The sequence below is a fragment of the Thermoascus crustaceus genome, assembly GCF_041956765.1.
Source record: "Thermoascus crustaceus strain CBS 181.67 unplaced genomic scaffold VTN00scaffold_6, whole genome shotgun sequence".
NCBI lineage: Eukaryota > Fungi > Ascomycota > Eurotiomycetes > Eurotiales > Thermoascaceae > Thermoascus > Thermoascus crustaceus.
The window spans coordinates 1,206,095-1,222,383 of NW_027192532.1; the positions used below are offsets into that span (position 1 = coordinate 1,206,095).

A 16,289-nucleotide genomic window follows, 5' to 3' on the forward strand; every position below is an offset into this window, starting at 1 on the left:
GTCTCGCAAGTCGATGCTGTTAGATCTACATATACAACGCTAATGAGCCCTATTACGATACCCAAGTGAGGAAGACAACGAAGCAATAATATCTCAATTAACTCTAGAGAAAATGTATAGACAAAACCCAACCCAGTCACCCAAGCACCGACGCTAAATGTTGAATCTATGCCTCTCGATGTCTATACCTTTGCCCCTACCCGTAACGTCATGCCGTATATAAATGTGTACATAGTCGCCATCACACTGCAGTGATCCAAAAGCGCGTGTTGAAGAACGCCATCTAAAACCAGTCCGCTCGCAGGTAGAACAGAATATATGTACAAGCCATTAACTCCAAGAGCGGTGTATGTTGGAAAAAAGAATTTCGAGAGGTCACTTTGAGCTAGCAAAGCTCAACTTATGTGACTTATCCTTTGCCTCTGGGGTATTCAATTATTCGACTCCTTCGGGTCCAAAGACGCAAAGACGTTGAGGACCGTTCTCAATTTGGTCTGCATCTCATCCCACTCACCCTCTGCTGTGCTGAGTGCAGTGATGGCTCCACCGGCCCCGATTCGCCAGATTTCCTCCAGTTGACCATCACTGGTACAGCTGAAAGCCGTTCGGATGAGCACCGAGAAACTGCCTCCGCCTCCGAGGTCGAGGTATCCCATAACTCCGGAGTAAATTCCACGCTTGCGACCCTCAATTAAGCTAAGATGCATGCAGGAGCGTTCCTTCGGCGCACCAGTCATTGACCCCGGTGGTAGACATCTCTGTAAAGCGGTAATTCCATGAACGGACATGTTTGGCGTTTTCAGCTGCGGCATGTCCTTGACTGCAAAACCAAGATGTCGATGATCAACCTCACCCTTGACATGCGTGATCATTTGGTAAACTCGACCATGATCTTCAACTTCAAGAAGCTTCTCAACATGGACTCTGTCAGTCCCGCAGATACCGTACAGGTCGTGGCGTATCAGGTCCGCGATCATCAGATTTTCCGCCATCTCCTTGGTTGTGGAAAGTATTTCTTTTGCTTTCTCCAGAGTCGTGTCGCTTGTCTTCTTCACAGTTCCTTTCATCGGCTTCATCTCTAACATGGAATTTCTGTCCCAATTGAGAAAGCACTCGGGGCTGCTGCTTGCAACCTTGACCTTCCCCAGTCTCGCGTAAGCACTGAAGGCTGCCGGGTTGTATCGTTTGAGTCTCTTGTACAGCTGCCAAGGACGTAGATCGCGGTTTTGTTTGTCCGTAGCAGACTGCAATTTGATGCGTGTTTCGCATGTTAAACATAGCTCATATGATTCTCCTGCACTGAGCTCAGCTTTGCAGGCCTGGACTTGTCTCTTATAGGACTCTTCGTCTGGAAGTTCGATCGTAGCACCTCCAAACACGGAATCTGAGAGCTCCTGGCCCTCATCTTCATCAACATGGGAGAGACTTTCCAGATGTTGCAGCGTATGGTCAAGCCACCCGCCCTGCACGCCGTCAACTCCTCGTGTGGATTGTATATAGACTTGCCTCGTTTTGTTGTCGATAACTATGCTTCGCTCAACCCAGAGTAAGCTGACGTCTGGCGGGTCCTCCATAGAAATATTATCCACTTCCTCGAATGGTCGCGCACAAGAGGCTTGTTGTTGCCAGAAATCCGCAGCTGCAGCTTTAGGACGATCCAGACCGGCAAGACCCATTTCGTAAGAAAAGTAACCCAGGAAGCCGCCCCAGAACGGAACAACGTTGCAACCTGAGCTGACCTTCTTCCTATCCATGAAATACCTCAGAGAATCCCAGAACTGAGTGACATCAAGAGCCCTCTTTATACTCCATTCACTGTGCCCCGAGTGATTTCCATTTGAGTCGGGCTTCTCACGATGTAAATCACTGATCCTTTCCAGTAGCATGATTTTGCTTGGAACATAATACTCAAGCCTCCAAGAATCGGGGCTTGGCACGGATATAACGTTGTATCTCCCATTGGACTGAAACAGGACGGTTGGTGAGCCTGGTTCGTTCAGAATCTCACATATCTTCACCGCTGTCAAGTTTCGGAGTGAAAATGTTCGGTAAGCAGATGTTTCTGACATAGAGACACTCCAATCGAGCATATCGAACGCTATCTCCGGAATTGCATTCGTCGCGTAAGAAGGGCGCAAAACTGCCTCAGGAGGGTTGCCATGTATTAGACGCCCGGACCTTTCGTTGAAGTCCAGGGATGCTTTCCACCATCTTTTCAAGAGTTCTGCGCAGACATTCCTATCCGATTTGCATGACTCTGGATGGAACTGAAATCCCCAGAAAGGCTTCCCGTTGTGACAGACAGCCATCGGAATCTGCTGGACTGTTGTGGAATCAGTTCCGTCAAGAGACAACCAGGAAAGGAAGGTGAGTTCGTTGGCTTCGGGAAGATGTCCGTTACATTCTCCGTTCTCATGTACTTTCCCTGTGGATTCCTCAGAAACGCCTAACTTGGCGTACAGAGAATGATATAGCGTAACCTCAAAATCCTGCAGATCTTTGAAAATATCGCTGTGCACCGTTGTGACACGACGAACCTGGCCATGAAGCGGGTAAGGAAGCCGTTCGATGGAAATCCCGTGGTGGAAGCACAGACTCTGAAATCCAAGACAGATACCAAGAACTGGAACCAGTTCCGCGTCCTTCAAGGTCCAAATATCTTTCATAATGCCGACATCTTTGGGAGTTGTAGGATTCCCGGGACCGGGGCCAAGAACAACAGCTTCAAAATGCTGTAGAAATTTGACCATATTTCCACTGGGCCATTCCGAGTCGATGGTCATCACTGTCACCTTGACATTCAGATTCTCTTCCAGCATCGCAATAATATTGTAGGAAAAAGAATCATAGGCATCAACATAAAGAATATGTTTCTGGTGTGTGGCCTCGATAAAAGGTGATAGAGGCTGCTTCGGCTCCGCAGAACTCATTGGTAATGAGTTGTCCATGATGTCGGAACAGAGTAAGAGATCCAACAGAGAATATTAAACTGAAAAGGTCAGGGGTATCAAAAATTGTCAGAACCAATATATGCTAGTTATTCATCGCATCGTTACGCGGGTGTTGAGTCCATGCAGTAGAATTAGGGCTGGAATTTAACTTTAAAGAAGTGGCGAACCCCAATTTTTTCGGATTGGCGAGCAGGCCTATGCCTTTTACAGCGGAGTAAAGAATGGAGAGAACCCAAGAAAACTGGGCATATCAAATGAGAGACTTGAGTTTCCCTGGGAGATAGTGATGAGCAAAGGAGACCAAGAAAAAAGCATCAAGGCATGTCGAGGGCCAACATGGGCCCGAACGCTGTCGCCCAGAAACGCCGCGGGATGCCGAAAATCTTCGCGGGTTCTTCCATCTAACCGTAACCGGAAAGGCGGAGGAGGGCCTTCCGACGGGCAGGTTCCAAGGTTCGCATCAACGTTTAACTGGTGAGCAGGAACAAATATTGCCATATTAACTGTCATGGAAGTAAAGGCTGCAATCGAGCTGAAATCTCCCATTCAGCGATATCAGAAGCGTATGTTGGCTTCCGTTAGTACGCGACTTAAGTTTACACCTCATCGGTTCGGTGGCAAAATCTCCGATCCTGGATGACCAGAATATACACTCCCAATAAGTGGAAGCAAATCTATCATTACCCGTTCTAAGCTTTACTAGATACTTTATCGGCCCGATCACATAAAACTTCATAGCTGTACATAGACATGTATCCAAAGATGTAAGCGAGTGAACCTCCCAAAAATAACACGCAAAGTACAATAGATGAGATTCACAAAGACAATAGCCGTAGCTTCGTGGACGCTAAACACCGTCATTCATATCCATGAGAAATGGTCCGTATGTGCTGACTCATAGTCATAATCTCATGGTCGAAGATCTCGGAACTATCCCTCGGAGAACCGATTATGCAGGTACACTCCCAGCTAGCTTCTGGGCTACCCTGGGGAAGTATTGAGCGACAAAACCCTCACTAACAAAAGTCAGCATCAGAGTTTGTAAAAGTATATCTGAAGAAAAGTTAAACTTACGTGTAGTAGCTATGATCAGAGCTATGGTCCGCGACGAGGTTGTGAGCCAGCTCGTGGCACAGAATCACCCACCAGTACACGAGCGCATCAGCTCTGCCGTTGGTCGGGTCACTAAAGAGCTTCTGCTGGTGAAGTTGTTTGAAATAGAGATAGTTGCAGAATAGGCTACCGCCTTGGTTGAAAGCGATGGTCTTACCACCAGGGTCGTAGAATATGCTGATGCTATCGACGCGCACGGCGAACACACTTGCACAGTCTATCAATATCGAGGAGAACGTGTTGATGCCGGCAGAGTTTTCGGCGAGGAAGGCAGACCTGTCGCCGACCGACCTCACAATTAAAAAGTTAATACCGGAAGCGAGGGTTGCGGCAAATTCCAGGTCTTGGCCCGGTCGTTCATCACAATAAGACTTGATTTCAGTTACTTGATTGGTCTCAGGGCGACTGTAGACACCAGAAGATCCGTGAGGTCGACAGGATTGGATAGCGGAAAGCAAGTTTGCCTGTAAGGCATGTGGAGAAGTGACTGCCTTGGGTTCGCCGGGCTTCTGTTTTCCTGGATCTTCAGCAGAATAAGGAGGAGGAGGAGGGGTAGCGTTCCTCTGTGGATCGAGAGTGTCGTTGAGGAACGATTGGCCTTGGAAAAAGGACTGAATGCGATTCTTCGTTTGTCCGTCTTCATTGAAACCCAGACGTCTGGTAAGGTTGGAAAATAGACTACGGGGCCGGGAATCATGGTTATCGTCTAGTTCTTCCGGCTGACGCTCATGTGGAGTTTTCGTGTTCGAGGGGGAATCTGGGAAAAGCCCCGGCATCGTGGCTTGAGTTTTCCGCTCTTCTGCTTGCTGTTCCTGAGCCTCCATCCACCTGGCTTCTCTCTCTTGGAGCCGTCTGCGCTCCTCTTCCAACTGCTTCTGGCGTCTGTCCTCTGCCATTCTTGCCTCATGAGCCTTCTGTTTGAGAATGCGCTCAACATTATAACCACGGGCCCTAAGCTCCAGTAAATCGGTCTTCAACAACATCTCTAACGTAAGAGTCGAATGGAGTTTCGGTCTCAAGAGGATCAAATGCACGAGCGCCTGACTTATCTCATAGAGATTGTATTTTCCGGGACAGATCCACAACATGTAACCCTTAGGCTGCTGTGTGATGATCGCACTTCGTTTCTGAGTATGTGATGCCCGGCGACCTTTGAGGGACCGCCTGAGAGATATTGATTGCACCACTTGCACGCTGAGATGCTTCTCGAGCCACTTAGTGTCATGCCTTATGGAGTCCGGAGACTGGTCATGAAGGAAGAGTCTCGAACGTTCATTGATAAGCTTCTGGAGCTTGAGCGCTGGCCGCTGATCAGAAGCAGTGGCGCCCCATTGAGCTTGCTCCTCAACGATGCTGCTCAAATAAGGTGTTCCAAGAGCTAGATAAAGCTTTTCAAGAGTTTCTTCTTGAGGCGCAGCGAGAATATGCTCCTTGAAGAGACTGAAGCTCTGGTAATCATCTACGATTACCGCATCTTTCGCCATGGTTAGCTGCCACTCTTTAATTCCTTCATCTTCATCCTCGTAGCTGTCCTCGTCAGACTCCGTCGAATGTTCTTTTTTGGTCTTTGTCTGAGATTGCGAAGGTAGCTCTCTGCTAGCTAGAAGGAACGGAGCCTTTCTCATTTCATTAAAGAGCTCTCTGTCCCTCTTCAAAACTGATATGTTCTCAGCTAGGCTTCTCAGCAGTCTCAGATATTTATCTGGACTTTGGAAGCTCGAAGATATCCTCGCTGGTTCTTTGACCAGCATGCGACCAAGTTCTACCTTGGTTGGTTCTTGCTTTGACCCGAGCGCTATGAGGAACAAGTTGGCTTGGTCACCGAAGTCAACAAAGTCGAAGATGTCGCCGTAGTCTTCACTTTGTCCTAGATAGCAGAGCTTGGGAGCGACATGGCGGACGAGTGGTGTCTTCTCAGACATTTCTCCAGTCGCTACAGGCACTATTTCCGCATTTCCAACACGGTCCACGTTTACCCCACTTCTAGGAAGTTCTCCTACTCTCCCAGCTAGGTAACCAAATATGGTCCTCGCTTCCTTTTGCGTCACAGGTGGCCTCCTGAGCAAGACATTTATACAATCAACCAATGGGGGATGCTCTTTCACGCCGAATTTTGAAGCGTGTGGGTGAAGGTCCTTGCGGAGGATGTGGAACCCAAATAAAGCCGCTCCATCATTGGTGAAACAATTGCCTGGAGTGCTCAACTGCTTCGACCCATCGATGGGCAAATAGGGAGAAACAACCTTGCTGGTGTCAAACGCAGCATAGCCGTTTGTATGGTACTCAAAAAGGTAGTAAGACATAGCCTTTCCTTGAAGCGCAGAATTATCCTCTGACGCTGCCTTTGCCATGAGCTCTATCAGTTCGGACGCTGATGGGTATTTTCTCAATCCCAACGTAGTAAGAAACTTGCCCTCGATGCTGGTAGGTTGGTATTTCCCAGGCCATTCTATTACAGGGAGTCCAAGATTTTTGAGGGAGTCCTTGGGTTCAAAAAGCTCAGAGATCTTGTAGCGTATGCGTCCGTCAGACCCCTCCGCTGTACATATCTTAGTGGTCTTGAGCCGTTCGATATCCTTTGCAGGGATGTCATCTCGAACAGATGCCAAGTACTTGATCAAGTCCACATGGCTCCATTTCTTCTTTGTATTGCCATTCACGTCAACGGATTCGGTAGTATCCAAGAGTCGCTCGAAAATTACACCGAGCTCGACGGTCTTTCGAACACCCAGGGCGGCCAAAAACTTCTCCTTGACGCTGTTAAGACCATGTACAGTCGGAAGATCGTCGAATAGCCGCACAGAAGAAAAGTATGCCTCTGTAGGCCGCTTCATTCCCGCTTTGGTAGGAATTACTGTTTGTGGTTGCAAAAGATTAACGACCGTTTGTTTCGACGACTGACTCAGGCCATCCCACTGTTTAGACAGTACAGGCAGGACTTGTGCAGAGAACGACGACGTGTGTGTCATATCTTGCTCCACCGGCAGGACATTCCGATTGCCCGCATTCTCGATGAGCCAACGAATCCAAGGGACTATCTGTAATTCCACCCACCCTAGGGCTTCCAGGTCATGCTTCTCGAGAGTCTTCGTGTATTTGAAGGGCATTACATAAGGCGGCAAGGGAAGGTCAGCTGGTATGCGACTAGGATTCAAGTAGCTGTTGATGTCTGCGAGAACGATCAAGCGGCTCGGAATACCATCGGCATCGTCGTTCGTAACGGCCACACCTAAAAGAGTCTTAACTGTTGGAGGATCCAGGTCGCCCCGTGAAGCTTTCCGGCCAACCCAGGCAAGAAATTCGCCAAGCTGTTTCGAAGTCAACGTACTTGCTTCTAGTTCCCGTTTTATGTCTGAAACAGTGATTTCTATAACTAGTCCATAGTCCACCAGTTTGTTGATGAAGTCTTTTGCTTTCAAAACCAGATCTTCAGGAAGAACGGGAATAGAGTCCATGAAACTCAGCTCTTTCGGGGCCAGGCGAACCTGGTGACTTGGAATAACTCCACATGTGGATAACACCTCGATAGATGCATTCTTGTTGCACATCCAAAACGAATCCTCTATAGTCTGACCAAGCTGTGCTGAGGGCGTAGACTCGCGGAACACAAACTGATTGGCCGTGTGGATAGCCTCTGGGAGGACACCAAGTATATCTCCCTCCCGTATCTTCGAACGCCGGGACGGCTCGCCATTTGGAGATATTCTTGCCTTGATGGACGCCATTTCAGCCGACCAAGCAATCCGACACACGATACCCGCCGCTCTCAGCATTTCAAAATTCCATTTGCTGATGTAACGGGTATTAAGATCAATACTCTCTCGCTCAACGGTGGGAATAACGGAGGGTGCAGATATATGGGCGTTTAGACCAGTCGTTTGATGAGTCGGAAATCCTATAAACACTCTTCCAGATTTTGAAGGGAGGATAGAACGAAGGATTTCTGACGGAGACGATTGCGATGCCTCTGAGGCTATGTTAGCATCGTAAGAAGGTGTTAAAATAGCGATTCTGGTCTGCTTTGGAGGCGGTTTCCGTGTGGCTCTTTCCAGCTCGCTGCTCAGGGTCTGACTGATAGACGCTTGTATGGATGCGGTGTTGATGTGCAAAAAGACAGATGTTGTTGACGTCTTGATCAAGTCCTGGGTATCGTCTGGTTTATCAGTTTTCTCCACCTTCGCCGACTTCTCTGCATCACTGCGAGAAGAGGATCCCGTGAACCTTGAGAAGAAGGTTCGTAGTGAGCCAGTGGTATCTCGGATACCATCGAAACGGAACGAAGAAGTAGCCCGTGGGTTAAAATCGACGGCCCGCATCCAAGTGGCGTCGACCTGGGCAACTTCCCGTTTGACACCTAGGACCTTCATCAAGCCCTCGGGAGTCTTTGTCTCGACATCCCTAGGCAGGGTAATGTTGACGCTCGGAGCAGTTTTCTTTGTGAGCTTCAGCAGATTCCAATTGTCCAGCCAGAGGTCTATAGTCTCGAGACCGACAAATGTAAGACTGGTCGCGAGGAACTGGCACAGCTCCATTAACGACGGTACGGGGGAGGAATTATTGCGGTAGTCCAGCACAAAAGTTGTCTCTGGGTTGGAATCCGCCTCTGCCAGCCGCAAGCGGCGTGTAAAGAGTGCATTTCCTTTCCAGTAAAAGGCCATGGCATCCCCACCTGAAGACACAAATGGTTCCTCGCAGTCATCAAAGACACTGTAAAACCCGACTCCGAATGCGCCGATTTTGGTCTCATCAGGATTACCATCCGCAATTCGTTTCAACCTTGCCCAATCTTTCTCGCTGAACGGGAGCCCATTGTTTGATATGAGCAGACGCTTGAGGGTGTGATGGGATATCACGTGTTTGATTAACGTCGTGGGATCAGCAGGGTTAGGTACAGGCACAGTGGTTGAAGGCAGCGTCTCGAATTTGATAGTCACTCGGGTGGCAGAAGCATCAGCGGCGTTTTGGATCATCTCTCGGAGAACGGTCCTACAAATTAAATGGATTAGCAATCTGGCTGTATACAAAATCAAAGAACCAGGAAGTAACCACATACCATTTTCCTGAGTACCGCGATAGCACTTTGGATATCAGGCCCCGCGTATCAACCGTGACGGCTTCCTCGTCGTTGCCAGAACCCATGGTTCGCGCCTTGAGCGCGTTAAAGTCGATATTTTGCGCCATATTTAAGCGGCGCGTAGATTACTGGACACAAAGTTTCCCATCTATAGCCGCAAGGAGGCCGGTGCTCGGGAGGTTGTTTTGAACGGGGAGCTCAGCTCAAGATGGATCGCAAGGCGGAGTGCGGAGACGTTTACGGGGAGCTTAAGGAAATACTCAACTATGACAACGAGAAAAAGTGGGGTAACAAAGAGTTGTCCGGGACGCCTTTCCACTGAGAAAAGAGGGAAAATATTGAGATAAAAGGAAGGGAGGATTCCAAGGCAGACAAGATAGTGCAAGGCGATGAAAGCCCCTGTCGCCTCCCACGCGCTTGTCGGAGACAGCGGAGTTTAGCACAACCAACCTATCGCGGTGTTGCTTATCACCTTGCGGCCTGAGGCGTCAGGCAGCGAGGCCCGAGGGGATCTCCGGCGCGCCGCAGAGACCACGCGTGCGGCTCTGCAGGGGAGCTTCCCCCGTCGACTCGAAAGTCCGCTATGCTGTCTCGACCGGAGCTCTAGAACGCATCTACTGGGCTCGCCCGCCATTCTATTGTTTGCTTTTTTCTTTGTGTTGATGTGCCGCCCTGTGCGATGCTGCCAACTCCTACACATGACCTCTAGAAGCTCTCGAGCATCCCCTGGAAGCAGTCTTGTGCGCATCACGGACTGCCTCCGCACCGCGGCGACATAGATGTCACCATGGGACTAGACCCTCTTTCCCCTATCGCTCCCGCACGACTTCGTGCACTTCTTCTCCCTATTGGAAGGATCAAGCGCTCGCGCTTCCTGAGTTTTGCTGCGAGGCTCCAGGCGGAAAATGTCGTGCGGTTGGGGGACGTTAGTCCCGATGCGCGGCCAAATCGGAGTATGCATACTCCTTTCTGTTCAGAAGACATTGAACGACCACGTCGCTGTTAAGACATGAAACTGACCAGCATCGTCCACAGATATGTTTTCTCCTCTTGCGTTTCCTACAGGGATGATCTTGTATGATCTGTCCATCTCGGTTCCGCCACTTTCACACCTGGAGTTGTTCCCGTTCGAGATCTTTAGGGAACCATTGGTGGTTATAGCGATTGCCGATGGCAAAGAGCTTCCAAAAGAGTCCAAGGAAGATGCGGAGTGGGCGCGGCCAGCATCACGTAGAGGCTCTGTGGTGGATAGGCACCCGAATCCCGAAGGACTCAACGATCTCTTGGTGGAGTTGGACTTGGTGAAGCAGAACAATCCAAGAGCATTGGTCCATCACCTGCTGATCTTCGACTATGAGGGGCTGGATAAACTTCTCAGCGGTCCTGAGGATGTCACATGGGTTCCACAGCCGCAGGTTTCGAAAGCGACAACTATAAAGACCGTGCTGTGCGACATTACCTCTCTGTTCCTGGGAGAGCTTGATGAGTTTGCCAAGTTGATGCAAACCATACCCGCGATTGAGTCCCCAAAAGCTTCATCGTGGGGTCCACGCCGGGGACCGGATATACGTCCGCGGCCGGTGGACAGGCTTTTCCACCGCATGACAATGCCTGCGCAGCTTCCACCCAACCCAAATGGCGTGTCCGAGGGCAACAGTTCTGGACCTAGCTCGCCAGCTCCTGCTGCAGCCCCCGCCGACTATGAAACTCCCACCACGTTCGAGGAAATAACTCGCTCTATTCAGCTAGCCAACCGTGCCAGCTCTGTGGGGAAGTCCAGCTCAACATCTTCAAAAGAGCATAGCCGCGACCGAATGTCAAGCCTAGGTGGTCTAAGTGCAAGTGATCGGACGAAGAACCGAATAAAAGGACGTTTGGGAGTTGTGATAGGCACCCTCTTTCTCCAGGCTGGTAGGTGGCCGGATGCTTTAAAGGAACTCGTCGAAGCTGCAACAATGGCGAGGGCAAGCAGCGATTATATCTGGCATGGGAAGGCTCTTGAATGCATTCTTTGTTGCTTGTTAATGTTTGGCTGGGCAGGAATGGACTTTCAGGTAACATTTCCCGGCTGTCTCGTTGCCCCAATTCAGTCCACTTTCTTGACTTGCTGAGACTCAACAGATACCCCCGGTTTGCTATCCTCTTGCGGATAAAATGAGCTCGAAATCATCTAGTGCTGAGATATCTAATCTCAGCCAGGCAATCCCTGGAAATCGGGTCATTTCTCTCCAAAATCTTGCGAATTTGCTGCCCGATCTCTCAAATAATATCTTGAATCTTTACAACCGCGCCGCCAATATAACGGACGAACCTCTACCACAGCTAATCTTTTCAGAAACAGTGATACGACTTTCAAAATTACTATCAGCTGTGCGATCCCGTGACGGAACATTAGATGACAATGCGTTGAAACATATCGTCATGAACGAGCCATTGGCCCCCCTGCAACAGCCCGAACGACCCCGCGGGAGGGTTGCGCTGCGAAAGACTGACATAGCAGATTTCCTGTTTCGTGCTTTGCCACTCTCTCCTACTTCTGGTTTACCGGTTACGGATTCTGTGCTTATTTTAGTTGGCATAGCTTCTGTCCTAAGCGTCCTCGATTTGCCAAGGAAGAAAGCTTTTATTTTGAGAGAACTTCTCTCAATTATGGTGCCAGGTCTAGTTCAGGCCCGTAAAATTGGTGCTGCCGAAATTGGAATTCACCCCGCTGCTGGTCTTTCAGCCCTTAATGATACTGCATTTGATATAAATGCGCTCGATGTCGGACCCGGAAATATGGAAGAGAGTATGCGAGCTCTTCTTGTGACAATTGGAGAGACCTTTGGTGTGCAACCTTCAGCATTCCATGAGTTTGAACGAGACCGGCGTGCATCCTCGGCATCTGGCAATCTTGAGTCTAGCGCCCCATATGACTCCGTTGCAGCCATTGTCGAGAGGTCTTTCCGTCATCTCACTCTAGATGCGTACGGAGACCTAAACTTAAAGATCGATGTCCTCAAAGCGTCTATCAGTTTCTGCGAGGCGCTCCCTGACTTTGATGGCGTCCTTCGATTCACGGTTGAGCTCCTTCAAACAATTAGGGGTGATCTAATGCTCCCTGAGACCAACAGAAAAACGCCATTTTTACCTCCAGAGGAGCAAGTCCGTCTCTTGAACAACATAAAGCGGACAGTTGGTGCTGCAAACAAGCTTGGCGCACCGGGACTCGAAGCAGAGTACTGGGACGATTTTCTGGTCCGGGGTGTTGAACTGCTGAATCCCCCAGACTCCAGAAGACCTGTCCGCCGTTTAAAGAGGGAGCTGCATTCAGCGGCGGCAAATGATGATGGGTCTAAAAAGGACCCCTTTTTGTACAACCCGTTCTCCAAGCCTAGCAGTAAGGCATCCGAATTGCTTCTGATTGCTGGGGAATATGCGTCATTCAAAGTCACTCTTCAGAACCCATATGAGTTTGATATAGAGATTGAGAGGCTGCGCCTTGATGGTGAAGGTGTATCCTTCGACGCTCTAGCAGAACGGATCTTGATACCTCCGCTTTCACTGCAGGAAGTCATCGTCTCAGGTGTGGCCCACGCAGAGGGTACGCTTAACATAACCGGCTGCATTGTCAAGGTTCGACACTGCCGGGAACGTAAGTTCCCTATTTTCACAAAGTTTTGGAAGCCAGATCCAGAGTATAAATTCAAACGGACTGGGCTGGCAGCAAAGAGGCCTCTTTCGGAACGCCCTTTGTCTTGGAGCTCGACTACGTCCAAAGAAGGGAAGACAGTCTCAAAAATAGGCCCTGAAACAACGTCGTACTCGATCAAGGTCATCAAAAACCAGCCCACTATGGTGATACAATCCATTTCGCTGTCACAGTCTGCAATCATGGTCTTGGAAGGCGAAACGAGGGCGTTCAATGTTACGCTACAGAATACTTCCAGATGCCCTGTTGACTTTGTTCTCTTCACGTTCCAGGATTCCACTACAAGGCAGCTCCAGTCTGCCTTGAGCAACAAGGATCTTCTACCAGTGGAGGTGTACGAGTTAGAACTGCAATTGGTGACAAAACCAGCTTTGCGATGGCGACGAGAAGGACTCAATCCCGAAGATTTTTCAATTCCTGCGGGTCAATCCGCTACATTTACTGTCGAGGTCTTCGGCAAACCGGGCTTGCAAGATGCTATTGTACAGATCGATTATTGCTACGCCGGTGTTCCGTACGCTGAGCTCCCGGAAACCTTTTATACGAGACAGATCTTATTTCCCATTACTATTACTGTGAATGCCAGCGTTGAAGTGGCCCGCTGCGATATAATGCCGTTCACCGGTGACTTTGCTTGGTGGAATAAAAATAATCAGCATCTCCTTTCCTCAGGTTCTAATAGCAATGCTGATGGTTCGTTGTCTACTCCCAATCCAAGTTCGCCATTTTCATCTCGGTCGAGCAATGATGATGCTCAGTTCTCGTCTCTTGTTTCTCGCCTTGGTCTCGGACTGTCCGGTTCTGATCACTGCCTTTTACTCCTTGACCTTCGGAATGCTTGGCCAAACCCTCTCTCCGTGTCATTACGTGTCAAGGAAGATTCTGGTGCAATTGTGACAGAAGGCAATCAGGAACAAGACAATACTGGCCAGGGTGCTGTCAGTGGAGATATTCAGCCAGGCCAGATATCAAGATTTGTTCTTGTCGTTCCACGCGTCTATGTAGATGATCCTCATGCCTCAATCCCCGTCCTCGATACAGGGATCAGGAGACAGTTCGTCGTCAGTGCTAACAAACTCAGCTTCGAGGCTGAAGCGGCGTCTAGAGAGGCTTTTTGGTACAGGGAAGGACTCCTCAAACATATTCTTGGATTTTGGAAAGAGGAGGCGACAGGTCGGGAAGGCAGGATTGAATTGCGGAATATCCGCTTAAATCCCCGCATGGTGGATGCCATGCGGATGGAAGACATCGATTTCACCTTTTCATTGTCTCCACTTCGTTCCGGAGGTGGTGAGAGCAACGCGTCTGGCGAAGAGCATTCGATCGTCCAAACTGGTCGCTCGAAATTCACCGTCAAAACCGAAGAATTCCTGAATCTCACCGTGACGATCCACAACCGCTCTTCCAAGCCAATCCATCCTCTCCTCAGATTGCAGCCCAGCCTGCGTAACCAGCCGCACACGATCGCTCTTGATCTGTCTCGACGCCTTGTCTGGACCGGCATGTTGCAGCGCACCTTCCCGATCTTGAATGGCGGCGAAACCACACGGGCAACGCTAGGTGTGACCGTCCTATGTCGGGGAGAATATGAGTTCGGTGCCACTGTGGAAGAGGTCAGGATTCTGAAGCCTCCTCCTCCACAGCCTTCGCAGAAGGAGGACGAGGACAAAAAGGACGAGCAGCAGCAGGAACGGAAAGTTCAGTTTCCAGAGCATGATGATGATGGGATTGAAGATACGTTTGGTGCGGACGCAGTCAAGACGAGACGGATATGGCATGCGCGAGAAACTTGCATCATCACCGCTGTGGATTGAACGCTCACGCTCGGGGTGGCTTTTTCTCTCATCAGCGTATTTCCATTTTAGTATACTCGCAACCGCCAGCAACTTTTATCATATTCAATTTTTTTTATATTACTATTATGATTATACTTGACACATGAGCGTCTGAGTATTTTTCATTCCCCCTTGTCTGGAGATACGAACAAGTACGGCTTACGAATGTACATAGAGTGGTACATAGAGACTCCTTTTTGGATGCGTGGTGTAATGCATGTAAGCTGTTGATGGGGTTTGGATTGCGCGCTATAGCCCATTCTTTGTTTCATCCAATGTATGAGTTGTATTCTTTGTCTCTAGAGTAGCTGCACCGATCTATTCTTCATCCTTGTCTTAAGTTTCCATGTATGATAATCCCGATGTACGGAATCAATGCGCTTGCTCTCTTCCAACACATTCTGCACCCTAGAGATACAAGGCAAAAGATCGTCACTCTCAGAAGCCGTAGGCTTCCTCCTGAAGGAGGTATTGGAGGAGAGTTTCCCCGACAACGCCATGAGCACAGTCAAAGGAATCATGGAAGAAATATTCATCAATAATGGTAACCGCAGATCGTGATTATCTGTTCCGCCTGCCGTCCAAGTTCAGGCCCAGAGTTTATGCGGGGGTATTTATTCATGGATCCAGTCGATGGGCATCCACGAGCTTAATGAAGAAGCCCAGTGAAGAAGAACCCTTAAGAATCTATTCATTGATCCTGGTTGTCGGAGAAAATTGCAAGACGGCAGGGTTCGACGGGAAAGATACCGCACATGCCCTTTGGAATGACGCCGTGGAGATTCTGGACAGCGTTACTTTGGTTGGTTTCGACGGAAGAGCAGGCAGAGTATCTCTGCAGCGTAACGAGATCTGTAGGGAAAAGGTTAGTTATAGTCGGCAACTTGGGAGAAATTGACCAACAAAGAAATCGGGCACTCCGTCTGAGATCCCCGGGGGTTCGCCTCGTCTAGTCCACAACTATGCGCCTGTCTCGAGTCTTTCTCAGATGCATTGGAGCACGAGGTCAATAATGTCAAAAAAGACGTCTCGGTCAGCCTCAACTGTTTCCAGCCCCAACCCAATAACTAGCAACCTCTTCTCGCTCGGCCTCTTCATTGCGATTGCGCTCGCGATTTGACGCGCATAGAGCTGACCAATAGTGTCATGACCGGGCGCATGACCGCCGAGGAGGGAGGTGGCTGTAAGCCCAGTCATTGGGAGGAGACTATCGTCATTTCCATCAGACAAAGTGTGAAGGCCGTCAGTCCCCGGGTTGTGATTTTCCATCGGTACATGGAGCTACATGCCGTTAGTTTTGATTCGCAAAGATACCCCTGTAGTTTATGATTATAGTACATACCCAATGAGCCAGTCGACCCTTTTGCGAGATAGTCACAAGAATCTTATCGCTGAAACTCACAGACATGACATCCGTCTTGACCCCGTTGACTATCCCCGCAGCCCGCGTTGTAGCAGCGGGGAAGGGCAGATTGAGGACTTCATGAAAACCGTTAAGATCCAATGGTTTGGTCATTGTGTTGGGTTCTGCGCAAGTTTGAGATATATAAACCTCTTAATCAGCTAATTAAGACGAAAACTAGGAAATTGGTATTGATTCTGCGTGGTAGAATGTTGTTCGGCGC

At 49.3% G+C, this 16,289-nt stretch overlaps 5 protein-coding genes across 5 annotated transcripts; 2 read left to right on the forward strand and 3 right to left on the reverse strand.

Moving 5' to 3' along the window:
- Positions 1-431: 431 nt before the first annotated feature.
- On the reverse strand, positions 432-2,948 carry VTN00DRAFT_8756 (uncharacterized protein; the record flags this gene model as incomplete). Its single annotated transcript, XM_069435640.1, has 1 exon — positions 432-2,948. The coding sequence occupies one exon, from the start codon at positions 2,946-2,948 to the stop codon at positions 432-434; it is 2,517 nt and encodes an 838-aa protein (XP_069285566.1).
- A 952-nt stretch (positions 2,949-3,900) lies between these two features.
- On the reverse strand, positions 3,901-9,245 carry VTN00DRAFT_8757 (uncharacterized protein; the record flags this gene model as incomplete). Its single annotated transcript, XM_069435641.1, has 3 exons — positions 3,901-3,967; positions 4,026-9,050; positions 9,118-9,245. The coding sequence occupies 3 exons, from the start codon at positions 9,243-9,245 to the stop codon at positions 3,901-3,903; spliced, it is 5,220 nt and encodes a 1,739-aa protein (XP_069285567.1).
- A 680-nt stretch (positions 9,246-9,925) lies between these two features.
- Positions 9,926-11,291, forward strand: VTN00DRAFT_8758 (uncharacterized protein; the record flags this gene model as incomplete). The annotated part of the gene is made up of 4 exons (XM_069435642.1): positions 9,926-10,091; positions 10,174-10,855; positions 11,179-11,192; positions 11,260-11,291. The coding sequence occupies 4 exons, from the start codon at positions 9,926-9,928 to the stop codon at positions 11,289-11,291; spliced, it is 894 nt and encodes a 297-aa protein (XP_069285568.1).
- Positions 11,292-11,916: 625 nt separating this feature from the next.
- Positions 11,917-14,643, forward strand: VTN00DRAFT_8759 (uncharacterized protein; the record flags this gene model as incomplete). Its single annotated transcript, XM_069435643.1, has 1 exon — positions 11,917-14,643. One exon carries the CDS (start codon positions 11,917-11,919, stop codon positions 14,641-14,643), a length of 2,727 nt encoding a protein of 908 aa, XP_069285569.1.
- Positions 14,644-15,648: 1,005 nt separating this feature from the next.
- On the reverse strand, positions 15,649-16,180 carry VTN00DRAFT_8760 (uncharacterized protein; the record flags this gene model as incomplete). The annotated part of the gene is made up of 2 exons (XM_069435645.1): positions 15,649-15,945; positions 16,007-16,180. 2 exons carry the CDS (start codon positions 16,178-16,180, stop codon positions 15,649-15,651), a joined length of 471 nt encoding a protein of 156 aa, XP_069285570.1.
- Between the last annotated feature and the right edge of the window lie 109 nt (positions 16,181-16,289).